Here is a 26,681-nt window from a genome sequence, read left to right on the forward strand (position 1 = left end):
CATTAGTACCTACAAATGTGTATTAAACATTAGTACATCACAACTGTAAATTCATTTGTCCCCAAATTTGCAGCTTCTACTATAGCAATATATAGGACTACTTATGTAATAGGGTTGAAGCCCTAGCTTATAGCCTCAACCTTAAGTCCAATGCGGAGCCTGAATAAGTAGAAGAATAGGAAGACAAAGAATCATATTGATCTTCACCTGATATTAATGTAACAGGAGGAGAAAAGTTTAGATCCAAATTAGTAGTAATATGATCATGTGCATTAGGGTTTAGAATAAGAGGAGCTTGGGTTAATCCTGAACCTGAACCTGATGCGAAACAACCTTTAACATTTTTGTGACTAGCCTTGTGTCCACCTAAAGCCTGATGTGATCCAAACACCTTCTTACAACTTGAACACTCGAATTGACAACACTTGGCTATACCTACTCCTGAAAAAGAAGCTGAAGGCTCTGCTGATGCATCCACATTAATCAGGTTGTCCTTCACAACATTCTCAGGTTCGTCGTTATCATCAGGTTTTGGTCCGCCATTGGCTAATAGTAACAAGCACGAAGCAATGTCGTGGTCCTCGTCTGTCATTATCATATGGGGAAGTGATTTGGGGGCTTGTGAAGAGACTTCATTTTGTCTAGGGCTAAATTCTGGAGCAGAAGTAGAAGAGTCAGCGTTGTGTCGCCTGAAATTAGGAGGGGGGTTAATGCCGCGCCACTGGCGTTCAGGATGACAACGCATGTGACCAAAAAGGGCTTTCAATGACCAAAATTTCTTGCCACACTCAGTACAAGGCCGAGTAATTTTTGGTGCACTTGGGTCTGGAGGCTTTTTGGTACATTTAGGCTTAACAACTCCAGAACAAGTAGGCTTTGTAATTGGGAATGAGTTACCAATCTTGAGGAATCTACTTCTTTTCTTCTTGGGATTATTGTGGGGTTGGTAACTTACACTTGTGACATGTGTAGTAGAGTCAAACATGGGTAATATTGATGGTTTTTCTTCTTCTATTTGAGGTTGACGAAAAGCAAGAGATTGATAGGAATTGGAACTAGTGCTAGCATGGTGTTCCATATCTCTATTTGATCTGTAAGATGTGCATAAGGAGAAGAAGATTGACCAAAAAAGTTCGAAGAAAATGGCTAGGTTTCCTTATGTAGACAGTTTGTGGAAGGAAATGAGAGCGGTTACCTCTCTACTGTCAGAGAATTACGGTGGGGCGGTTCCAATTTTTACCACACAAAATCCAATTATACCCTTACTTTATCTCCAAGGATCAAAAGCCTTAATATTAATATCACAAATCGGAAATGGATAAGCACGTCTCCCACTGTCTCCTAAACATTTTCAAACACAACAAACGGTAAAGGTTCAACTGCTTTTGCTCACAATCCTGCGGGGTACGAAGTTACCTCCACTGTGCATAATCTTAAATTAATTATGGTTTAAAAACATCATCCATGTGTTGAAAAGGAAAAAAAATAGAAATGAACAAAAGAGGTGAGAAATAGAATTACTTTACCTTTAGAATTGTCAAATTCTTGTGAAGGTATTTTATGAAGAAACAGTGATATAAGTGTCGCAATAACCAATTGACTCCTTTAAAATTCCTTTCAAATTTAATGTGTCTAAAATAAATTTCGTTATCCTAAAAAGGAACCTATTAAATAAATTATAATCTACATAAAAATTTATACAGAGACTCATTTCTCTTATCATTGAACTGTTTCAAATTCTGTACTTCTTTAATAGAAATAAACTCGAGATCCGGCATCCCACATCAAAGAATCTGTAATTCATATTGTTAAATACTTGGTACGTTACAAGCTATTGAGCTGAACAACACTCACTCAATAACCTTTTGACAATCTACACACATTCTACATATCAATATTTACAAGGCCATCTACTTGATAAATTACAAACCAGACCAGTTCACCTTTGAGACTTTCAAGCCCTGCTGTTGAAGTTGAAGAAGCTAGATTGAGACTGCCCAGGGACAGTTTGGTTACTTGCAGTCGAACGGGGAATGTGCTGCTGCTGGTGTTGTGCATGGTGGTTACCACATTGAACAAAGGGCTGTGGTTGGGGAGGTAAATGAAGACGCATACCTCTATTTCCATTCGCAGCTGGAATTTGGCCTGCTTCAATCTTAAGCCGCTGCACTTCTTCCCTCAACGTTTCATTTAGAGCTGAAAGTTATTCACTTATATTTCAGTCCTATAGTTCTATTATCATATCAATATACTAAGCAAGCTCGGACAAGAAGGTGGAGAAACAAATAATGGCACTAACGAATACTAAAGTAGATGAGTCCACCAAAAAGGAAAAAAAGGAAGATCGTAAAGCTATGCAAGCAAATGATGCTATAACATATTCAATCAGAAAGATTTTGCCACGTAGGATTGGATGTCCACCTTGGACAAACTTAATAAAAGGAGGGTATATTTGAACCAATAGTATTACGGCAGGGGTATATTTAGACCCAAAGTATAACGAAGGGTATATTTAAACCTTTTCTAGAGGAGCCTTTGACATTGAGCTTAAAAATTCCTCTGGACAATAATTGACTCAGTCAGAAAGATTTTGTTTCAGTTTATCTAAACTTTCCAGTTCAGTTCTGTTCTCTCTGTGTGTGAGAGAAACAAATCCTGTTTTCTGGTTCTTTTAGAAGACCTGTTTAGGCAAAGAATAATGATTTTTCAGAACTACATTAAAACAAAGAGTTGAATATAGTAATATACTCCAAACTCAACAAAATTCTGAAGATAGAGCTAGACTCGATACAAAGAGCTGAAAATTTAAACCTACATTCAAACCCAGCTGAAGATTGAATATAGGAAGAGAGCCAACTGTAGTTCCACCATATATAATTATAAAATAGGTATTTGAAAAAAGATGTCTCCTCTGACATGGGTATAAAGGGTTGTGTAGGTGCGTGAAAGAGGAGGAAGACGTATGGGCGGAGGTGGATGGTGGAGACTCTGAGCATCAGAGATGACCGGTCTGAGGTGGAAGTGAAACACATAAGACAAAAAGAGAAAGGAGAAGAGATGGATAGCAGAGCACAAAAGTGACAGTAGTATACATTTGTTAAGAATAGCATTGTGTTTTACCAATCTCATTAGCTGGTCCAGTGAAACCCTTGTTTCTCTTTAAATGTGATTGCAGAAAACATAATCAGAATGTTTCTCAAGATGCTCTGTTTTTGGAGGATTTTTACAGAATTTTGTTTATTCTTAGACCCACCAGACACTCCTGCCCTTTTTCTTTGTTATATTAACTTTAATGCTCTTCCGTGCACAATTTTCTTTGAGACCAGACTATAAGCTTGAAAATTTATAGTATCAAATTATAGTAAAGGCATACCATCTCTAAGATGTGCTTGTTGTTCCAAAGCTTGCAACCGAAATTTGAGTTCTTTGTTTTCAGCAGCTATTCCAGAAGTGTCTCTCTGCATCAACAGACAAAAATAGCGTGAAAAGAGGGTTTAAAAGTTTTACATGTTTTACTTTGTGGAAATGACCCTCTGTTGGTTTTAGCAACAATGTGTTGGATCTCTTGAGAATGTTATATCCAGCAATATATTTATAATGCCAGCCAATACACATTTATAAAAACAAATATTGACAATAGCCTTTGTGGGCACACAGCAAATATGCATCATGTGGAAGTATCTTATTATATGTTAGTCCCGAAAAAGAAAATAAGAGCAAAGGGTTGAAAAGCACCATTAAGCCTTATGGCCAATAAATAGGTCAAAAATTGAGAACAGTAGCTCGCATGGTGTGAGCCCCTCATCCTTTACCATTTGGTGAGAGATCGAATCCCACCTATGTAAAATTACCCTCCCCTATCCCCTCCCCTCCCCCTAATAGTAATAAAATTAAAAAAACAGGTCAAAATGGAAGCTTTACTAGTACAAACTAGATACTCATGATGCAGTTAAAGTAAAATACATACAAATCATTCGGACATCAAAAGAAGAAAACAGTAAGAGTAATAGAGTAGCATAATGATGCATTGTTAACAAGTGCAATGGTACAACTGCCGAGTATTAACATAGGTTCCACCAGAGTGTTGGTACTAGCAGCCACAATGAATTCTTCCTCTGATATTGGAAAAATGCTAGACCAAGATTAGACTGTGGAATAATTAACTTATGAAGACTATCCTAGACAAGAAAATTTCGCTTTTTAGCACCATCGAGAGGTGCTTCCACTAGAAACACTTGATTGCAGGACAGACTAGTGGGTGAAAATGAAAAGGTAGAGTTACTGTTTGCACCAGCACTCTACAAACTTTCAAAGTGTAATGACCTAGACATAAGTAGTTTGAACAGCAAAAGATTGGAGTGACACTAAAACTTGAATGGCATGACAAACAAAGCTTGTTCCGCAGCTTCTTTCACAACATCTGAATTTGAGTTGAGGCCAATATATGATAGAAGCAACTGATAAATAATTACTTGGATATCTTATAAAGTGAATGCAAACCTAAGATGATAGAGCAATAGTAAATTCTAGACCCCAATGAAACAGTGCAAATTTCCAAATAAATGAACAGCAGTGATTGCATTCTTTACACATACCAGTTCTTAAAAATTAGAACACAACTTCATTTCAAAAAAATAAAAATTAGAACACAACAGAAGAGCTAACATGCAAACTAAAAATGTTGGCCATATCATTTTCATTGGGTACAAATTGTATAGAAGAGTCGACCAGCAGAAAAGATGCTTGAAACTTGAAAGAATATATGCAGAAGCTCCAGAAATATGGCAACTTTTCTGTCATAATGGGGTTAAAAAAGCCCCAATCTTGGTTTCCAAGTCATACAACAAGCCCATTTCTCACTTGTCAAAAAAAAAAAAAAAACCCCAATTTTCCAGAACCAAAAGTCTCAATCTTTTCCACATTCAAGAATTCAATTGGAAGAGAGTTCAACCTATCAGTTCGAGTTACTTATTCAATAAGTTCTGTACAATGACTTACTCCACAAAAGAAAATTAGGTCATTATCATTGATCATACTTCTTTATCAGTTACTTCTTTATTTGATTGCAGAGACTATATGCACATTTTGGAGTTCTTCACTAAATGGGTTAGTCGATGTTAGGCTATTTAGTCTTAGCCAGCTAACTCCGTCTTTTCGTTTCGAAATGTTCCTCTGGGTAGTAATTTGATCGACCAATTGTTCGACCAGTAGTTTGAGGTGAAAATGACTTTTTCTTAAATATACAAACTCGGTGAAAGCAGAAAAAGAAACCATGTAAGAGTATGCAATTACTAACATATACAATCAAGATCAAAGGCATCAGGTGAATTCAGCAAATCATCACTTAGTTTAGACATCAAATAAAGCTGAGAGCCCTTGGTGATGCTGTGACTTTGACGGATACATACATTGTATTAAAGGTATGTTACTAAATACAAGAGGCTATTCAACATGTAAGATTACTTTAGACAACATAATTTCATAAAGTAAATGAATATCACACGTATATTTCTGAAAAAATTTCAGACCTGAAGAACTGTGATCTGTGCAGATAGAGTGGTGGCTTCAGTCTGCAGAGTCTGCACTTTCCTCTCTAGCTCACCAGTATAACGAGTTTTTCGCTCCTTAGAACGTGCAGCAGATTGTCTATTTGCTAGAATCCTGTAAAATTGCACGAAAAAATAACTCTATTTAAAGCTGAAGCTTGCAATTTGGTTTTAGAGTTCTTATCCAACAAAAGCATACTATTATTTTGAGAAAAGAAAAGAGAAGACCAAAAGTAAATGCTGCCATGAGATCTAATAAAGAAACAATGCAATTATGTCCTTTTGTAAGAAAACTTTCAAATTCCAACAACAATAACAACAACAACAACAACAACCCAGTGAAATCTCACAAGTGGGGTTTGGGGAGGGTAGTGAGTACGTAGACCTTACCCCTACCCCGAGGGAATAGAGACGTTGTTTCCGAAAGACCCTCGGCTCAAGAAGACGAAAAGAGACAAATATATCAGTACCATCAACAGAAAATATAGAAATAATAACAGCGACATAAAAACCAGAAAATAGATGAAAAGCAATAACAATAACAAGTAAATAAGGCCATGTACTATGTACTATGGAAAACGGAAGAATAGTGTAAACACAACATTAACCAATAGCAATCTAAGACGAAACCCTATCATGCTAGCCTCACACCAAGTACGAAGTAGAAATTGCTCAACTACCTCCCCTAACCTACAACCCTATTGCTCGACCTCTATACCTTCCTATCAAGGGCCATGTCCTCGGAAATCTGAAGCCTCGCCATCTTTTGCCTGATCACCTCTCCCCAATACTTCTTAGGCCGCCCTCTACCTCTTCTCGTACCCGCCAAAGCCAACCGCTCACACCTCCTTACCAGGGCATCTGGGCTTCTCCTCCGCACGTGCCCGAACCATCTGAGCCTCGCTTCCCGCGTCTTGTCATCCATAGGAACCACGCCCACCTTGTCCCGAATAACTTCATTCTTAATCTTATCCATCCTAGTGTGCCCGCACATCCACCTCAACATCCTCAATTCAAATTCCAAAAGTTGAAAAAGATGCTTCGTACTTAATCAATGATTCCAAGTTTAATCTTCTTTCACTAAACATTCAGCAGCTTAAAACATTACAGCCTCCTTCTATTTGGCTCGATATGAAGCTGTATCACCATGAAAGGTGCAATAGCATCTCTTTCTCAACACAGTAGCTTGACTTCTCTGTTAGGAGCTACTAGTTAGACTGCAATCAACTAGTTTGTTTGTTTTTTTTATTCCTTTTAATATGCAGATGAGAAAGAAAGCCAAAACCCAAGAACTGCAACTACCATCTACTTCATGAATCATAGCAAGTAAAAGACTTTATCGACAGCTGAAGTTATGCTATCTAGGCACTCCAAAGAAACAACAAATAACTTAAAAACCAAGACCTGCAAGTACCATCTGCTTTTCACCATTTTCTCACCATAAACCATTTCATAACGAATTTAACTGACCCAATTAAAGGTTTTAAAACACATTTTTCCTTAATCACTTCGGGAAAGAAAAAAACAAATTAAGCCCAAAATGATTCCAAATTCAAGCCTAAACCAAAAAATAAATAAATTACAACCTAAAATTCTAACAGTGCATTAAACGTAGAAAAAGTGGATAAAAAGAAAAAAAAAAAGATGTAACCTTTTGGCTCTCTTGGGATCAATCAGGGAGAGCTCAGCAAGCTTATCAGGAGCCATAGCCTTCTTCACAGAAAGCGATTCAGACTCAAAATCAAAAGACCCATCCATGGAATTGCTATGCCTATGACGTGGGCCACCACTCATCATCTTATTCTCCGCCGCCGCAGCACCAAAGTCCAGTCCATCGAAAAAATCAGCATCCACAGAGAGACTACGGTAGTGGGCCAGCGTCTTAGGGTTATTATCGGAAGGCCCAGCTGATAACGCCGGCCCAGTTGACGAAGAATCAGCCGAATTTGCAGGCTGCTGCTGCTGCTGCTGCTGCATGAGTGACGGCGCCTGAACATCGAGGTTGAAGTCAGGAACGACGTCGTCTAAGAGGATGTCATCGTCGAAGTTTGGAAACCGGAAAAAGGTTTCGGATTGGGCCCGGCGATGACGTGACCCACGGGTCGGAGTATCCTGCATCTGGTCAAGGTCAGTTTGACCTGAAAGGAATTGGGCCTGAATGGGCTTTCCGGCGAACTTCGGGTCCATTCTTTAAGCTTCTGAACTATTGATTTGGAGGCGGAGGAGGAGAAGAAGAAGAAAAAGGTGGGGGTGGGACCCAGGGATTGGCAGTAGAAGCAACGAAGAAGAGTAACATGGGTATTTTGCTGGCGGGTTGAAAGATTAGTAGAGAGCTTACAGCAAGTCAGCGACAAGCTTCCACAAAATAAGGGGTAAGACTTGTCCAAAGGACAGGTATACTTTTAATTTTTACTTTTTTAATTCTTTGAGTTCTATCGGTCATAAAAAAACAAAATCTGATTACGAGAGAAATTTGTTTTGTCAAAGTAACAAGCTACCTTTGTTTAATCCCTTTTCTACCACCAAATGATGCTAGTCAATAAAATCCTTTCCCTCTTAATTAAACTTAATTTGAGATATGAGAATGAACTCTTAATGGGGCTATTTTCCCTATTAATGATGTAAATTTGGACTAATCAAGCCAATGGGTAAGTATACCAAAGTGAACCCTTTTCCTAGAAGGGCTAAGCCCACCAATAGCCATTTTCGGATTGTTGTTTGAAATAGAATCATCATTTACAATGTAGGGCAAATGTCCAAATATGCCCTTATAGTATATGAAATTGAGCGCATTTGCATTTCGTTAATATTTTAGCTCAAATATGCCCTTACCGTCACATAATTGGTCTATATATACCCTTAAAGTTACACAGTTGGCCCACATATTTCCTTTTCAAAACGGAATTCACCCAAATTAATTAGTTCTTTTTTTAATTGTATTAAAGTGTATTACAAATATTATTTCCTTTTTATTAGTACTTTTTTTTTTACCTTTCTCTTTTCTTTCATCTTTTTTTTTTACTTCTTTTTTTTCCTTTTTCTTTCTCCCTTATCTGATTTCCTCCATTATTGATGTCTTCTCCATTTTCATCACCAATTTCACTTGACAAAACTCATAAATTCTAATTACTAAGAAAATTCTCACATAAGGTAATCAAGTTCCAGTTTCATTGGCCCTCTAAATAAATAAAATGAAATTATTTTAAAAATTATGGTTTAAACTTTAAAATAATAAAAACATCTCAACCTTTAACAATACTCAAAAGGCCAAAATATTTAAATTATTTCTAGAAAGATAATTTAATGATTAAAAGCCTAGAGTTCAAGTTATAGTGTTATAAATTTGAGTTGTTAATCTTTTTTCAGCTGAATATTTTCTATTTTTTTATTAACTATGTAAATTAAGGGTGTACATGGAATGGGTTAGTTTGAATTTTTATCAAAATCAAAACAAACCAATTATATCTGTTTGGATTGTTCGATTTTGTTGGATTTTTGGATTTTTTGTTACATAAATATTATTTCAATCTTACTTTGTTAAATTTTTTAGAACTAAATATATATTCAGTAAAAATTAAAAAATTAAAAAATATATGATCTATAAAAATATTCTTATGGGAGAATTTTCTTAATAATTAAAATTTATGAGTTTTGTCAAGTGAAATTGATGATGAAAATGGAGAAGACATCAATAATGGAGAAAATCGGATAAGGGAGAAAGAAAAAGGAAAAAAAAGAGAAAAAAATAAAAAAGATAAAAGAAAAGAGAAAGGTGAAGAAAAAAAAAGTACTAATAAAAAGGAAATAGTGTTTGTAATACACTTTAATACAATTAACGAAAAAGCTAATTAGTTTGGGTGGATTCCGTTTCGAAAAGGGCATATATGGGCCTACTGTGTAACTCTAAGGGCATATATGGACCAACTATGTGACGGTAAGGGCATATTTGAGCTAAAGTATTAACGAAGGGCAATGTGCTAAATTTCGTATAGTATAAGGGCATATTTGGACATTTTCCGTTCAATGTATTTAGAATATAGCAACAACTTAAGTGAGTGGCTGAGACCCACCCCTTAGGCCTAATTTTTGTTTTTTAAGATTAAAACGTCTAAATCTAAATATATATATGAATATCAAGATGTGTATTAAGATTAAGATATTTGAATCTAAATACACATCTGAATATTAAGATATGTTTTAAGATCTGAATACTAAATGATTAAGGTTGTTTGTTTTTTAAATATTTAAATATATAAAATTTATCTTTATTTAAAAATTAATAAATATATATTCAAATAAAATCCTAATTAATCTAATATTCAATTAATAATAATAATAATAATAATATAGGGGGTAGTTGGTGGTGGTGATGGTTAACGAAGGTGCTTGTAAGTGCCCCGTTAGAGGTAGTGGTTTGTGGTGATTTTGGTTGATGATGGTGGTTCTGGATAATAGCTAGTGGTAATTGTAGCGATAGTGATTATGGTTGATGATTGAGGTGGTGGCTGGTGATAGTTAATAATGGTGGGTGGTGGTAGTGATTGTGGTTGAGGACGGTGATGGTGGGCAGAGCTGGCTATGATTATTGATGGTGATGGGGTGGTTGGTGGTGGTAGTTGAGGTGGGTGAGTGTGTTGTTATGGTTGAGGATGATGGTGGTAGGGGTGGTGGGGGTTATGGTTGAGGATGGTGGTGGTGGTAGTTGATAATGATCGACAGTGGCGGCAGTTAGTAATGAAGGTAGATGATAGCATTTTAATGAAATTAAGTCTTTATTATAGATCTTAATCATACAGGCCTATTCAGACACATTAAGTGGTTGTGAAGTAAAAAAACCAAACACACTTAATGATTAAGATCTGAATGATTAAGATTTAGACTTTAAAAACAAACGCACTTAATATCTAAGATCTATATGATTAAGATTTAGACCTCCATTAAGTGCAAACAAATGGGGGTTACCCTTAGTCTTTTTCTTTGCTTAAGATGAAATGTGTATTCTCACTTTAATTTTTATTTGTTATTTATCATAATGTAAATATCAGGTACAAATATATTTTTACCTATTTTATATATATATATATATATATATATATATATATATATATATATTATAAAAGTGAGAAGCTCAAACTAAAAAGTCAAAAGATCTAATTACCCTTTTAAAAAACATAAATATCCTACTTAAATATATACAACTATTATTTAATAATAATATATTACTAATAATATGTATTAACTAAAAAAGAAAACGGAGAAAACGGGAAAAGAAGAAAACTATCCCTAAACGTTGTGTCCGTTCTAAATTTGTACTACACTAATTAACTTCTTCTTATAAATTCTGTTTCAATTCTTGGAGTCCCACCTATTAGAAGGCTCTCAGAAATAACCAAAGAAGAAATTAAGTCATTTTCCTTATTGCCATCAATTTTTCTATAAATGTTCCACACGGGGATTCCACCGAATTCTCTTAACAATTTTAGAGAACAAGATTTTTAGCCGAATAAAGTTATTGTGCTTTCTTCACGTACTGGAATACATTTCTTTGCAAGGACGCATTCAATTTCCATCGCTGCATCTATTGACATCCATTTTCTTACCGGAGAACTGCGTATTTCTTTTCACGTCTATCATATTTTTATTTGTACGACTTAAAATTATAGCGCGTGGCCATGCAGAAGAGTTCCTTTATAAGTATATACTGCCCGCCAAATGGCTAAAATATATAATGCAATTGTAAAATAACGTAACGTTGCCAATTGTTCACGCACATATAATAGATTCTACGGAGAGCAATAAAAAAAAATTATGCATCTTGTTGTTTGGTCCCAAGCAGGATTAAGAGACTGCAACATAAGAATATTTTACCATAGGTAATATTTGCATCCCTGGTCCTAAAAACTTTGTGGCAGAAAAGAAGTTAGACCCAAACTTGTAAAAGAAATTGGCTTCAATGATGAAAGATGATTCTGTAAGATTATTTTGTGTAGAACTCCGTCCATGATATAATCTTATTGAATACCTTTGTAATGAAAGATCAGTTGTGCTTCGAATACTGCCATTTTTAATGCCTGAATTTGTGCCATGACAATGCTCTTTCTTCTTTATTTTTCAAGCTATCAATTTATTCAAGATTAATTTTTTCATTAAAATTTTTCTCATGACATCTACACATTGCATATAGTAATACCTCAAAATGATTCATATGCATGTTGTTATATGTTTGAAAGTGATTAAGTTCTTATCTTAGTTTTTCTCTCAAGAAAATGGGCACGCTTTTGTATGTACGAATTTTTTATGTTTTAAATTCTTACTATTTTAATGTTATTATGATAGAATTACTTTTGTACTTTATTCATATTTTAGCTTATGTGACTTAAATTTTATTTCTTAAATTTTGAGTGCAGTCAAACCTATGCCAAATAAATTGTGAGTTGTATTTAAATTCTTTTGTGCGATAGAAACCTATAATATTTGAAGTATTAGAGTTGTAATACAATTTTTATGTAGTTTTAGGTATGTAGATTTTATTTTAAATTTAGAAAAATTATGTACTTAAAACCTTGTATTGCAAACGCTATATTTTTTTTTCTGCATGGAGAAGTTAATGCAAAATCTTCATATGAAATATGACTTGACCAAAATAAAAATTCAAGAGTGAAATAACTTTTTATAAAAATAAAAAAATTGCACGTACAAATTTAGTTGAAACTTGAATTGTCATCCCCTTCTTCTTTTTATCATTGTCACTTGACTATTTTCTCTTTAGCTATCTTTTGAATGTATCCAAGCTTTTTTCTTGTGAAACAAGATTAAAAAAATAACCCCAATACAGTATTGTAACACCCCAGAAAAATTTCTAAGTGTTTTAAGATCCTTAAGAAAATTGGCGGGTGCTAATTATATCAATTCGGGTATGAACAAGACTGATAATTTGAATGATATCAATTGATCATGATGATATATGTATGAGGTGCATTAAGAATGGTTTACGGTCTAAGAAGAGCCCTAAGGCTAAGTCAAGTTGAAAATTTTATGATGGGATAAAGTTTCAAATGAGTTCGCACAAGATCTAACTTCAAACGAGCATAACTCTCAAGATATGAAGAGTTATATGGTCTATAACCTATAAAATTAAATCTCTTTGAGTCTAGTTTCCAACTCATCAAACCGTTCATCATTTGGATATGTATACAGAAAGTTATGTCCATTTTACTGAACTTGTATTATATGCGCGCCCAGATGCGTGACCGTGCATATTTGAGAGTTTCTGCCTCAGGTGCGCGGCCAGATGCACGACCACTTGCCCAGGTGCGCGGCCGTGCACGTAGGAGCTCATTTAATACCCCCAAGGCCGGGTAGAGAGAGGGGTTACGTCATTTTTGAGCTACAACCTGATATTTTTAGAGAGAAGTGAGAGTGTTTTAGAGAGAGGAAGAAGCTCAAGTGTCTTGTTCATCAAATCTTGCTCAAGCCTTGAAATCCAACAAGAAATATCTCAAGTTCTTCATCTAAGAGGTAAGGTTTCATACCCTAGTCTTTCAATTTCGGATTTGGGTAGAAGATGGTTGATTAAGAATATGATTCTTGGGTGTTAGAGTATTATTTATACATACACATACCAATAAGGTTTGTGGAAAGATTGTTGAGTTCAAATGGGTAAAGATTGAGTTTAAAATGGTAGAAATCTTCAAAGACTTTAATTTAAGATTTGAGGGTTGAGTTGATGTCGGAATTTGGTGAAATTTGTATGGTTGGACTCGTGGTTGGATGAGCGTTCATATTTTATAACTTTTGTCGGGTTCCGAGACGTGGGCCCCACGGACGACTTTTGAGTTAATTTTGGATTTTTATTGGAAAATTAATATTTTCTTATGGAATTAATTACAATAATTGGTATTGACTGAATCGAATTAATTGTGGCTAGATACGAGGCTTTCGGAGACCAACTCTCGTGGCAAGGGCATAGCGGAATAAAGAATTACACGGTTTGAGGTAAGTAACAGTTTTAAATCTGGTCCTGAGGGTATGAAACCCCATATTATTGTATTATGTGGGTATTTTGGAGGTGAAGCACATGCTAGGTGACGGGCGTGTGGGCTTGCACCGTGGAAATTGGGACTTGGTCCATTCCGTGAAACTGGAAAGTTGAATAAGCTTGTTGTTAGCTATGTGCCCTTTCTGTGCTATAGAAATTTGACAGTGAAGTATGCTTAGGCTATGTGATGGTTCTGTAAAGATGACAGAGGTCTTGTACATGTTGAATTATCTGCTAAATTGTTATTTTATACTCAGTCACAGTTTACTTGTTTATTTTATCTCAGTCTCTATTGTTCATTATTGATGCATCATATTATTGTTATTTGGGCTGAGTATCATGACTATTGAGGGCCCGAGAGACTGGAGAGATTTATGACTGAGTGAGTCCGAGGGCCTGATTTTGAGATATTATATTATCGCACGTGAGTTGTCCGTGTAACACGTGAGTTGTCCGTGCGGATCCTTATATTATACTATAGTATGTGAGTTTTCCGTGCAACACGTGAGTTATCCGTGCGGATCCTTATATTATACTATAGCACGTGAGTTGTCGGTGTAACACGTGAGTTGTCTGTGCAGATCCAGATATTTACACTATGGCACGTGAGTTGTCCGTGCAACACATGAGTTGTCCGTACAGATTATAGCGCTTGGGCTGTATGAGCCCCTCCGGAGTCTGTACATCCCCAATGAGCATGGGTACCCATTGAGTGTGAGTGGTAAGGGCTGAGAGCCGAGTGGTTGAGCTGTTATGACGAGTTCAGTGACTATTTCCCTGAGAGGTTGTACTTGTTTTTTATTTTTTGTTGCACTTTGTTGCTATCTGTCATTGATGTGAAATTCTCTAAAAGATTTTATATCCGGATTATATGAACTTGAACTGTATAAAATTGATTTGACTTAAACTGCTGGATTCGAAAGCATGTCTATTCTTGCTGGAATTATTAAAAGTGAACTATAACTGTGTAGCTCGTCACTATCTTTAGTTTTTTATTTATTATTGTTACTTATTGAGTTGGTTGTACGCATACTACACCCTGCACTTTGTGTGCAGATCCAGGTATTTCCGGACATAGCGGGTGTTGATTCTTTCGCGCAGTTAAGTTTTTTGGAGATTCTGAGGCAGCTGCCGTGTTTCGCAGACCTTGCCTCTCCTTCCCTATCCCCTTGTTTACTGTATTTGGTCTCAGACTGTTATGGACCGTATTTTCCAAACTTGTATTCATATTAGATGTTCATGTACTCAGTAACACCAGGTTTTGAGAGTGTTTGTATCTGAAATTGTGAGGCCTTTTATTAAACTCAAATTATTATGTTTTTCAAACTTTAAGAAAATGTGATTTTATTGATGTTGTCGGCTTTTCTAGTATCGAGATAGGCACCATCACGACATGTGAGATTTTGGATCGTGACAAGTTGGTACCAGAGCCTTAGGTTACATAGGTCTCACGAGTCTTGTACAGGTTTAGTAGAGTCTTGCGAATCGGTACAGAGACATCTGTACTTATCTTCGCGAGGCTGCCGAACCCTTAGAAAAATTTCACTTTCTTGTATTCTATCATGCGAACTTGTTGATTCTGGAAAACTAAAAGATTATGTTATTCTATTCTCTCACAGATTGTGAGGACACATACTACCGGATCGGACGATAAACCACCAGTGCCACCAGTTAGGGCCGCGAGAGGTCGGGGTCGAGGTAGAGGCCGGGGCCGAGGTAGAGGTCGAGGTATCGCTCGTACAACAGTTAGAGCAACACTTGTAGCACTACCAGTTGCTCCAGCTCAGGAGCAGATTCCAAATGTAGTTGAGCTGGCGGGACCCGCTCAGACACCAGCTGTGCCCATTGAGATTCCAGGCCTACATGAGTCTTTGACTCAGATATTGACAGTTTGCACTGGCCTTGCTCATGTGGTTTCGGCTCAGGCCTCACTAGCTACTTCTCAGGCCGGGGGAGGTACTCACACCCCTATTTCCCGTGCTCTAGAGCAGGTAGTGCAGGGACTTCAGATACCGGGGGCACTATCAGCCCAGCCGGCTGTAGCTGCTCAGTCCCCGGTAGTCCCCGTTATGGAAGATGATGAGCAGAGGAGACTTGAGAGATTTGGGAGGCTTCGACCTCCATCATTTAGCGGTGCTGAGTCAGAGGATGCTCAGTGATTTCTAGATAAGTGCGAGCGGATGCTGCGGACAACGGGTATTCTGGAGACCAGTGGGGTCTCGTTCACTACTTTTCAGTTTTCTGGGGCTGCCTTCAGATGGTGGGAGGCTTATGAGAGGTGCAGGCCAGTTAGTGCAGTACCAATTACATGGCAGGAATTCTCCGTTCTCTTTTTGGAGAAGTTCATGCCGCAGTCTCGTAGAGAGGAGCAACGCAGACAGTTTGAGCAGTTACGTCAGGATGGCATATCTGTGATGCAGTACGAGATAAGATTTTCTAAGTTGGCTCGTCACACAGTTTGGTTGGTTCCCACTGATAGGGAAAGGATTAGGAGATTCATTGACGGCCTCATATATCAGCTGCGGTTACTTATGACTCGGGAGAAGGTATCTGGTGCTACTTTTGATGAGGTAGTTGACATTGCTCGACAGATAGAGGTGGTCAGTAGCCAGGAGCGTAGTGATAGGGAGGCTAAGAGGCCTCGAGGTTCTGGTGGTTTTGGTGGGATACCTTCTAGGGGACAGTCCTACCACAGCAAGGGTCGCCCTTATAGGCCCGCTCAGACGACTCGTCCAGCTCACCATGGTACATCAGCTAGCCACGGTTCTTACAGTGCTCACTCAGGCCAGTCTTCATTCAGTGCACTAACAACGCAGAGTTCTCATCATGCCTCGTCTGCTCAGGCTTCTACAGGTAATTCCTCGGGTTATCAGGAGTAACAGTTCCGTTAGAGGAGAGGTTGTTTCGAGTGCAGAGAATTGGGTCATTTCAAGAGAGATTGTCCTAGGCTGTTGAGTGGGGCTCCACAGTAGAGTTCTCGACCGACGGCACCAACACCAGTACTTCCACCACCCGCCCAACCAGCTCAGGGTGGGGGTCAGGCAGCTAGGGGGAGACCGATCAGTGGCGGTCAGGCCCGATTCTATGCTTTTTCTGCCAGGCCAGATGTCGTTGCCTCAGATGCAATGATTACAGGTATTGTCTCAGTGTGCCACGGAGAAGCTTCTATATTATTTGACCCTAGTTCTACTTATTTGCATGTATCATCGTACTTTACTCATTATATGGATATTCCCCATGAGTCCTTAGTTTCACATGTTCGTGTATCTACGCCGGTAGGCGATACTATTATTATGGACCGTGTGTATCGATCGTGTGTGGTAACTGTTAGGAGACTGGAGACTAGAGTTGATCTCTTATTTCTCAGTATGGTTGATTTTGATGTAATCCTGGGTATGGATTGGTTGTCTCCAAGTCGTACTATTCTGGACTGTCATAAAAAAATCGTGACGTTGGCAATGCCGGAGTTGCCAAAGGTCGAATGGAAAGGGTCTCTAGATTATGTTCCCAGTAGGGTAATTTCTTATTTGAAGGCCCAACGTATGGTGGGGAAGGGGTGTTTGTCATATTTGGCTTTTGTGAGAGATGTTGATACAAATACTCCTACAATTGATTCAGTACCGGTAGTGCAAGATTTCTCGGATGTTTTTACTGTAGACCTGTCGGGTATGCCACCCAACAGGGATATTGATTTCGGTATTGACTTGGTGTCGGGCACACAACCCATTTCTACTCCTCTGTATCGTATGGCACCGGCTGAACTGAAAGAATTGAAAGAGCAACTTTAGGAACTCATTGATAAGGGGTTTATTAGGCCTAGTGTGTCGCCTTAGGGTACACTGGTTTTGTTTGTGAAAAAGAAAGATGGTACTATGAGGATGTGCATCGATTATAGGCAACTGAACAAAGTTATAATCAAGAATAAGTATCCTTTGCCGCGTATTGATAATTTATTTGACCAACTTCAGGGAGCGAGGGTATCACCAGTTGAAAATTCGGGATTGGGATATTCTAAAGATGACATTCATGACTCGTTATGGTCACTATGAATTTCTTGTGATGTCATTTGAGTTAACCAATGCCCCAGCAACATTTATACACCTGATGAATAACATATTCCAGCCGTATCTTGACTCATTTGTCGTGGTATTTATTGATGATATCCTGGTGTACTCACGTAGCCAGGAGAAGCATGCCCAACACTTGGGTATTGTATTGCAGAGGTTGAGAGAGGAGAAACTATATGCCAAATTTTCTAAGTGTGAGTTCTGGCTTAGTTCGGTGGCATTCTTAGGACACATAGTGTCTAGTGAAGGGATTAAGGTGGATCCGAAGAAAATAGAGGTTGTTCAGAGTTGGCCCAGACCATCTTCAATTACTGAGATTCGGAGTTTTCTCGGCTTGGCCGATTATTATCATCACTTCGTGGAGGGTTTCTGATCTATTGCATCGCCTATGACTAAATTGACCCAGAAATGTGCTCCGTTCAGGTGGTCGGATGAATGTGAAGAGAGCTTTCAGAATCTCAAGACAACTTTGACTACAACTCCAGTATTGGTCTTGCCTACGGGTTCAGGGTCTTATACTGTATATTGTGACGCATCGTGTATTGGTCTCGGCGCAGTATTGATGCAAGACGGTAGGGTGATTGCCTATGAGTCCAGACAGTTAAAGGTACATGAGAATAATTATCCAATCCACGACCTTGAGTTAGAATCTATTGTTCATGCCTTGAAAATTTGGCGGCATTACTTGTACAGTGTCCATTGTGAGGTATATACCGATCATCGAAGTCTACAACATTTGTTTAAATAGAAGGATCTTAATTTGCGGCAGCGGAGGTGGTTGGAGTTGTTTAAGGATTATGATATCACCATTCTCTATCATCCCGGAAAGGCCAATGTGGTGACTGATGCCTTGAGTCGTAAGGCGGAGAATTTGGGCAGCTTAACATACTTACCTGTAGCAGAGAGGCCTTTAGCCTTGGATGTTCAGGCCTTGGCCAACCAGTTTGTTAGATTGGATGTTTCCGAGCCGAATCGAGTTTTGGCTTGTGTGATTTCTCGATCTTCTTTATATGATCGCATCAGAGAGTGCCAGTATGATGATCCACATCTGCGTGTCCTTAAGGACACGGTTCAGCATGGTGATGCCAAGGAAGTCACTATTGGTGATGATGGTGTATTAGAGATGCAGGGCAGGCTGTGTGTGCCTCATGTAGACGGTTTTCGTGAGTTGATTCTCCAGGAAGCTCACAGTTCGCGGTACTCCATTCATCCAGGTGCCGCAAAGATGTATCAGGATTTGAGGCAGCATTATTGGTAGAGGCAAATGAAGAAATATATAGTTGGGTATGTAGCTCGGTGTTTAAATTGTCAACAGGTAAAGTACGAGCATCAGAGACCGGGAGGATTACTTCAGAGACTTGAAATTCCAGAGTGGAAATGGGAGCGCATTACCATGTACTTCGTAGTTAGGCTTCTACGGACATTGAGGAAGTTTTATGCAATTTGGGTGATTGTAGAACGGTTGACCAAATCCGCATTTTATTCCAGTTGGTACTACTTATTCTTCGGAACGGTTGGCTGGAATTTATATCCGCGAGATTGTTCGCCTACACGGTATGCCAGTGTCCATCATTTCATATCCGGGCACGCAGTTTACATCACACTTTTGGAGAACAGTGCAGCGAGAATTAGGTACACAGGTTCAGCTAAGTACATCGTTTCTCCCTCAGACAGACGGACAGTCCGAGCGCACTATTCAGATATTGGAGGATATGCTACGTGCCTGTGTCATTGATATTGAGGGTTCTTGGGATCAATTTCTGCCACTTGCGGAGTTTGCTTACAATAACAGCTACCAGTCGAGTATTCAGATGGCTCCGTATGAGGCTTTGTATGAGAGACGGTGCCGGTCTCCGGTGGGTTGGTTTGAGCTGGGTCAGACTAGGCTATTGGGTACTGACTTGGTTCAGGATGCTTTAAAGAAGGTCAAAGTGATTCAGGAACGGCTTCGCACGGTGCAGTCTAGACAGAAGAGTTATGCCGACAGGAAGGTTCGTGATGTTCTTTACATTGTTGGGGAGAAGGTTCTGCTCAAGATTTCACCCATGAAGGGTGTGTTGAGGTTCGGGAAGAAGGGAAAGTTGAGCCCTCGGTATATTGGGCCTTTTGAAATACTTAAGAAGATTGGAGAGGTGGCTTATGAACTTGCCTTGCCAACTAGTCTATCAGGTGTTCATCGAGTGTTCCATGTATCCATGCTCTAAAAGTATGTTGGGGATCCATCTCATATTTTGGATTTCAGTACAGTGCAACTGGACGGTAATTTGACTTATGATGTGGAGCCAGTGGCCATTTTAGACCGGCAGGTTTGAAAGTTGAGAAATAAAGAAATTGCCTCTATGACAGTGTTATGGCGAAACCAACAGGTCGAAGAGGCCACTTGGGAAGCCGAGGAAGAAATGAATAAGAAGTACCCTCAATTGTTTGAATAGTCATGTATTTATAAAGTTGTGTTCTACGAAAATGCTAAGAGTTACCTTCTATGAATTATGGATCAACGGTATAACTGATGTTAAAGGTGTTCCTTTTGGGTAGTATACTGCTCGTGATGCCACGATTGGCATTGTTTTAATATTATGTTGCATAGTTGGTTCATGTATTATGTTGTTAGGACTGGTTTTGGTGATTTTATGGCAGGTGGTTAGGCCCAATTGCAGAGGATACTCTGCTGAAATTTCTGAAAAATTTGGGAGATAGCCAAATTTTGGGGCCTTAAGGAAGTTGAAATGTTGGAAGAATATCTAAGATCTATATGAAGTCAAGAACGATTAAAGATGATGATTAAGGATAATACTGTGCCTAATAATGACTTGTAAAACATTCGAGGACGAATGTTCTTAAGTGGGGGAGAATGTAACACCCCAGAAAAAATTTCTAAGTGTTTTAAGATCCTTAAGAAGATTGGCGGGTGCTAATTATATTAATTCGGGTATAAACAAGACTGATAATTTGAATGATATCAATTTATCAAGATGATATATGTATGAGGTGCATTAAGAATGGTTTATGGTCTAAGAAGAACCCTAAGGCAAGTCAAGTTGAAAATTTTATGATTGGATAAAGTTTCAAGTAAGTTCGCATAAGATCTAACTTCAAATGAGCATAACTCTTAAGATATAAAGAGTTATATGGTCTATAACCTATAAAATTAAAGCCCTTTGAGTCTAGTTTCTAATTAATCAAACCGTTAGTCATTTGGATATGTATACAGAATGTTATGTCCATTTTACTGGACCTATGTCATATGCGTGCCCAGATGCGCGGCCGCTCATATTTGAGTGTTTCTGCCTCAGGTGCACGGCCACGGACGTAGGAGCTCATTTAATACCCCCAAGGCAGGGTAGAGAGAGGGGTTAAGTTATTTTTGAGCTACAACCTGATATTTTTAGAGAGAAGTGAAAGTATTTTAGAGAGAGGAAGAAGCTCAAGTGTCTTGTTCATCAAATCTTGCTCAAGCCTTGAAATCCATCAAGAAATCTCTCAAGTTATTCATCTAAGAGGTAAGATTTCATACCCTAGTCTTTCAATTTCGGATTGGGTAGAAGATGGTTGGTTAAGAGTATGATTCTTGAGTGTCAGAGTATTATTTATACATACACATACCAATAAAGTTTGTGGGAAGATTGTTGAGTTCAAATGGGTAAAGATTGAGTTGAAAATGATAGAAATCTTCAAAGACTTTAATTTAAGGTTTGAGGGTCGAGTTGATGTCGGAATTTGATAAAATTTGTATGGTTGGACACGTGGTTGGATGAGCGTTCATATTTTATAACTTTTGTCGGGTTCCGAGATGTGGGCTCCACGGACGATATTTGAATTAATTTTGGATTTTTATTGGAAAATTAGTATTTTCTTATGGAATTAATTAAAATAATTGGTATTGAGTGAATCGAATTAATTGTGGCTAGATACAAGGCTTCAGAGACCAATTCTCGTGGCAAGGGCATAGCGAAATAAAGAATTACACGGTTTGAGGTAAGTAACACTTTTAAATCTGGTCATGAGGGTATGAAACCCCAGATTATTATATTATGTGAGTATTTTGGAGGTAACACAAATGCTAGGTGACGGACGTGTGGGCGTGCACCGTGGGACTTGGGACTTGGGACATTCCGTGAAATTGAAAAGTTGAATAGGCTTGTTATTAGCTATGTGCCCTTTCTGTGCTATAGAAATTTGACAGTAAATCATGCTTAGGCTATGTGATGGTGCTGTAAAGATCACAGAAGTCTTGTACATGTTGAATTATCTGCTAAATTGTTATTTTATACTCAATCACAATTTACTTATTTATTTTATCTCAGTCTCTATTATTCATTATTGATGCATCATATTATTGTTATTTGGGATAAGTATCATGACTATTGAGAGCCCGAGAGACTGGAGAGATTTATGACTAAGTGAGGCCGAGGGTCTGGTTGTGAGATATTATACTATAGCACGTGAGTTATCCGTGTAGCACGTGAGTTGTCCGTACGGATCCTTATATTATACTATAGCACGTGAGTTGTCCGTGCAGCACATGAGTTGTCCATACGGATCGTTATATTATACTATAACATGTGAGTTATCCGTGCAGCACGTGAGTTGTCCGTGCAGATTGTAGCGCTTGGGGTTGTAGGAGCCCCTCCGGAGTCTGTACACCCCAGTGAGCGTGGGTACCCATTGAGTGTGAGTGTTGAGGGCTGAGAGCCGAGTGGTTGAGCTGTTGTGACGAGTCGAGTGACTGTTGCCCTGAGAGGCTGTACTTGCTTTTTATTTATTGTTGCACTTAGTTGCTATCTGTCATTGATGTGAAATTCTCTGAAAGATTTTATATCCGGATTATATGAACTTGAAATGTATAAAATTTATTTGACTTAAACTGCTGGATTCGAAAATCATGTCTATTCTTGCTGGAATTATTGAAAGTGAACTATAACTGTGTAGCTCGTCAATATCTTCAGTTCTTTATTTATTATTGTTACTTACTGAGTTGGTTGTACTCATACTACACCCTGCATTTCGTGTGCATATCCAGGTGTTCCCAGACGGGTGTTGATTCTTTCGCGCACTTGATTTTTTCGGAGATTCTGAGGTAGCTGTCGTGTTTCGCAGACCTTGCCTCTCCTTCCCTATCCCCTTATTTACTGTATTTGGTCTCAGACTGTTATGGACCATATTTTTCAAACTTGTATTCATATTAGATATTCATGTACTCAGTGACACCAGGTTTTGGGAGTGTTTGTATCTGAAATTGTGAGGCCTTTTATTAAACTCAAATTATTATGTTTTTCAAACTTTAAGAAAATGTAGTTTTATTGAGGTTGTCGGCTTGCCTAGTATCGAGATAGGCACCATCACGACATGTGAGATTTTGGATCATGACAAGTATCTAAAAGCTTTATAATAAAATCTTTCGTCACATAAATAGCTTTAAAATATCAATGTTTGATGAAAGATATTGTTATATAACCCATAACTAACTGTGCTATTATTTGATTCTTGTTCTTGAGAAAGAAGTAAGGCTCTGCATATATTTGTGAAAGATGACTTCACACATACTTGCTTACAACTTTGTGAGTCTATATCTTACTGCCTTTGATTTATTATATTATTGAACTTATATTTTATGCAATATACTTCTTAAATGTTGGAATTATATGTTTTTAGTACATCAGAATATATCATTTTCGGAAAGTATAGGGACAAAACGACACTAAAGTTCATCATTGTAAAGATTTTGTGCATGACATATTAAAAGAGAAAAAGCGAGGTTTGAATACTCTTGAATACTCCACAAAAGAGCAATCAACCTTGAGAGACAATTATATCAAGACGTAATTGATATTGTTAAAACTGGAAAGTATGGTGAAGATAAAGTTGATCAAAGAATGATTCTTCTGATAACGTCTATCAGATCAATCGAATTTCAAAATATAGAGATATACCAAAATTTAATTGATAGCATAATGGCTAGAAGAACAGAGATAGAATTGGTCGGACTATGTCTTTTGATTTTATTCATAAAATTAATTAACGTTGCATGAGAATCCTAGCTTTTGGTATATTTAAACTTGTACTTTGTAATATGTATCCATTACCTATTTTTTTAATAAATGAACTGGATACACGTGCAACGCACGTGGAGAGAGACTTATATATATATATATATATATATATATATATATATATATATATATATTGTGCCATGTTTGATTATATGGAGCATGGAGCTACCGCAATAATAATGTTACTCGCTCATGTTCATATTGTTCGTCTTTTAAGATTTTTTTACACCCTTTAAGAAGTCATATAATACCCTTTCACCTTTAAATTGGAGTATCATTCTTAGTTATTTTCCAAATAATATCTCATCAAAATAAGTAGGGACAGTGGCGGAATCACATACGACGGAGGGAATTCAATTGGATCCCCTTCGTGGAAACTTATATTTCGTAAATATAATGTAAAAGTAAATAATACGTATATAAAATCTTAAATGCCCTTATCACTAGAGAAACATATGCTCAAATCAACATGTATGATATTTTTAGATTTATTTGAATCTCCTGGTCACAATTTTTAGTTTTGCCACTGACCGGATTGAGTGATGAGTAGTGCCGGCTAGAGGTAAAAATTGTACGGGGCACCCTATTTAATCGCTCTCATTTAATCTATATTCACTTTTAAAAAAAGTTTTAACTTGTACTCACTTTTTAAACAACTCCAGGCCTCTTTTTCCTCCTCCTTCGTTTTCTTCTTCTTCTTCTTTTTTTCTTCTTCTTCTTCTTCTTCTTCTTCTTCTTCTTCTTCTTCTTCTTCTTCGAGTGACAATGATTTTATATGATGGTTGTGAACATATTTTAATATAGTTTACGATACTTTACAATGGTGAGATGTTATGACGATTTATTTTTTACTATTGTTTAGGGTTTCTTCTTCTTCTTTTTCTTAATTTCAAAATGGGTTCATTAGATTTATTATTGTTTCGACAAATTGATGATTGAGGCTTGATCCTGATGATATTTGGAGGTTATGTTTTAAATTTGAGCTCATTTGGAGTAGATTTATGTATTAAATCGTATATTGGATTGTTATAATTCGAAGAACAAATTTCTGTTTCTGGGCAATTTGCACTTCATGCCTATTTGACCTTAAGTGCATAAAAACGTTGGTTGCACTTCAGACCTTTTGGCCTTAAGTGCATCTGAAGTGTAATTTTTCACTTCAGACTTATTGGCCTTAAGTGTAGCAAAACGTTTATTGCACTTCAGACCTTTTGGCCTTAAGTACATCTGAAGTGTAATTTTTCACTTCAGACTTATTGGCCTTAAGTGTAGCAAAACGTTTGTTGCACTTCAGACCTTTTGGCCTTAAGTTCATCCAAAGTGTAATTTTTCACTTCAAACTTATTGGCCTTAAGTGTAGCAAAACGTTTGTTACACTTCAGACCTTTTGGCCTTAAGTGCATCTGAAGTGTAATTTTTCACTTCAGAATTATTGGCCTTAAGTGCATGAAACCATTGGTTACACTTCAGACCTATTTGGCCATAAGTGCATTTGAAGTGCAAATTTTCACTTCAGACTTATTGGCCTTAAGTGAATGAAAACGTTTATTGCACTTCAGACTTTTTGGCCTTAAGTGCATCTGAAATACAATTTTTCACTTCAGACTTATTGGATTTAAGTGCATCTGAAGTGCAATTTTTTTACTTCAGACTTATTAGCCTTAAGTGCATGAAATCATTGGTTGCACTTCAGACCTATTTGGCTTTAAGTGCATTTGAAGTGTAATTTTTTCACTTGAGACTAATTTTTTTTAACTTCAGACCCGATAAGTCTGAAGTTGATGGTAAAGTGGGTACGGTTACAAACTTTTTTACAAAGTGGGTATAGGTTCAATTGTGATCCCAAAATCGGTATAAATGCAAAAGCCCCAGCTTGAGGGTAAAGCCAATGAAGCAATGACTTTAGGCCCCAAAATTTCTAGGTCCCCTTTTTTAGATTAATAATAGGTTAACACTAAAGTAATTTTTCCAAAATACATTTGAATATTTATGATAAAAAGGTATAAGATTTTTCTCAAAAAGAATAGAGATTATTATTTAGCCAATGTGACTTATGATGACTAATACTTAATTTGCACTCTCATATTAATATTCTTCTTCTTTTTCTTTCTCAAAATAAAACTTGTGTTTTATATTCTCTTTTCTCCCTCTTGCTAAGGTGTCTATCCTCTAAAAATTAAGATAAGGGATGAAAGTCGGTAAAAGTTTACCTACGTCGGATATTTATACCAAGCCAATGAATGTAAGATATATCTCTTGCACACATATTTTTTTACACTTAACCATAGTTGAGTGATATACATTTTCACTTTGATTTGTAATTCTTTAGGTTAATTATTTAGTTAGGTGCAAACTCCCAATTAAAATTGCTTCATTTTTATTTTTTTAAGCATTGCAGCAACAATAAAATTTATCCTATGTCAAGTTCTTGACTTCTAGAATCAAGTTCTAGTGTTCTATCATACTATTAGTTTTTCATTTAAATTTGAAGTTTATTATTTTTAAGTTCAAGGCCTTCTAAAAGAGTTTGGCTTTAGGCCTCTAATGTTCTTGAGCCGCCTCCGGTGATGAGTTCCAAACGCCGAATGCTTGAAGCGGAGAAAAAGAAGAAACTTTCCCCCACCCAATTGCCAGCTCCTCAATTGCCGGTGAAAAAAGAATTCCTTAATTACAGAAATCTTGAATTCCTCAAGAAATAGATAGAGAAACATCAAAGATAGAGATAGCCCAGTCCATGACCAGGCCAACACCAGACTGTATATATAACATCACACTAAACATTGCTTTTGCCTCGAAAAAGAGCTTATTCAGTCACTGTGCACGTGCAAATTCCAGTGTCCAGGCCACCAGATGTAACTCATGTCTCCTCTCTTTATGTATAAAACCTTAAACTCTACTACTACTAATTACCAAGATTATGAAGATGATCCTAGAGGAATGGAAAAACAAACAACCTTGTTTTATTGCTTAAAGAAAATGT

General features: G+C 37.4%; 3 protein-coding genes across 3 annotated transcripts; 1 reads left to right on the forward strand and 2 right to left on the reverse strand.

The window, feature by feature from the left end:
- LOC104090959 (zinc finger protein ZAT3-like) lies at window positions 1-1,170 on the reverse strand. The gene has a single exon (XM_009596180.4). It carries the CDS (start codon window positions 1,076-1,078, stop codon window positions 128-130), a length of 951 nt encoding a protein of 316 aa, XP_009594475.1. The 5' UTR covers window positions 1,079-1,170; the 3' UTR covers window positions 1-127.
- Window positions 1,171-1,710: 540 nt separating this feature from the next.
- LOC104090960 (transcription factor VIP1-like) lies at window positions 1,711-7,912 on the reverse strand. Its single transcript, XM_009596181.4, has 4 exons — window positions 7,198-7,912; window positions 5,529-5,661; window positions 3,374-3,458; window positions 1,711-2,196 (listed from the first exon to the last, which is right to left on the reverse strand). Exons 1-4 carry the CDS (start codon window positions 7,731-7,733, stop codon window positions 1,955-1,957), a joined length of 996 nt encoding a protein of 331 aa, XP_009594476.1. The 5' UTR covers window positions 7,734-7,912; the 3' UTR covers window positions 1,711-1,954.
- Window positions 7,913-15,653: 7,741 nt separating this feature from the next.
- On the forward strand, window positions 15,654-16,463 carry LOC138894583 (uncharacterized). The gene is made up of 3 exons (XM_070179287.1): window positions 15,654-15,739; window positions 15,842-15,908; window positions 16,005-16,463. Exons 1-3 carry the CDS (start codon window positions 15,654-15,656, stop codon window positions 16,461-16,463), a joined length of 612 nt encoding a protein of 203 aa, XP_070035388.1.
- The last annotated feature ends 10,218 nt before the right edge of the window (window positions 16,464-26,681 follow it).

This window comes from Nicotiana tomentosiformis, chromosome 6, assembly GCF_000390325.3.
Source record: "Nicotiana tomentosiformis chromosome 6, ASM39032v3, whole genome shotgun sequence".
In the NCBI taxonomy this organism is placed as follows: Eukaryota; Viridiplantae; Streptophyta; class Magnoliopsida; order Solanales; family Solanaceae; genus Nicotiana; species Nicotiana tomentosiformis.

Excerpts from the sequence above, each read along its gene's own strand:
- LOC104090960 (XM_009596181.4), bottom strand. The coding sequence starts at position 7,733 with ATGGACCCGAAGTTCGCCGGAAAGCCCATTCAGGCCCAATTCCTTTCA. Across the intron at positions 5,662-7,197 it reads GATCCCAAGAGAGCCAAAAG|GATTCTAGCAAATAGACAAT; the intron begins GTTACATCTTTT and ends GCAATTTTACAG. Across the intron at positions 2,197-3,373 it reads ACAAGCACATCTTAGAGATG|CTCTAAATGAAACGTTGAGG; the intron begins GTATGCCTTTAC and ends AATAACTTTCAG.
- LOC104090959 (XM_009596180.4), bottom strand. The coding sequence starts at position 1,078 with ATGGAACACCATGCTAGCACTAGTTCCAATTCCTATCAATCTCTTGCT.
- LOC138894583 (XM_070179287.1), top strand. The coding sequence starts at position 15,654 with ATGGAAGATGATGAGCAGAGGAGACTTGAGAGATTTGGGAGGCTTCGA. Across the intron at positions 15,740-15,841 it reads GCTGAGTCAGAGGATGCTCA|ATGGTGGGAGGCTTATGAGA; the intron begins GTGATTTCTAGA and ends GGCTGCCTTCAG. Across the intron at positions 15,909-16,004 it reads TTACATGGCAGGAATTCTCC|TACGAGATAAGATTTTCTAA; the intron begins GTTCTCTTTTTG and ends TCTGTGATGCAG.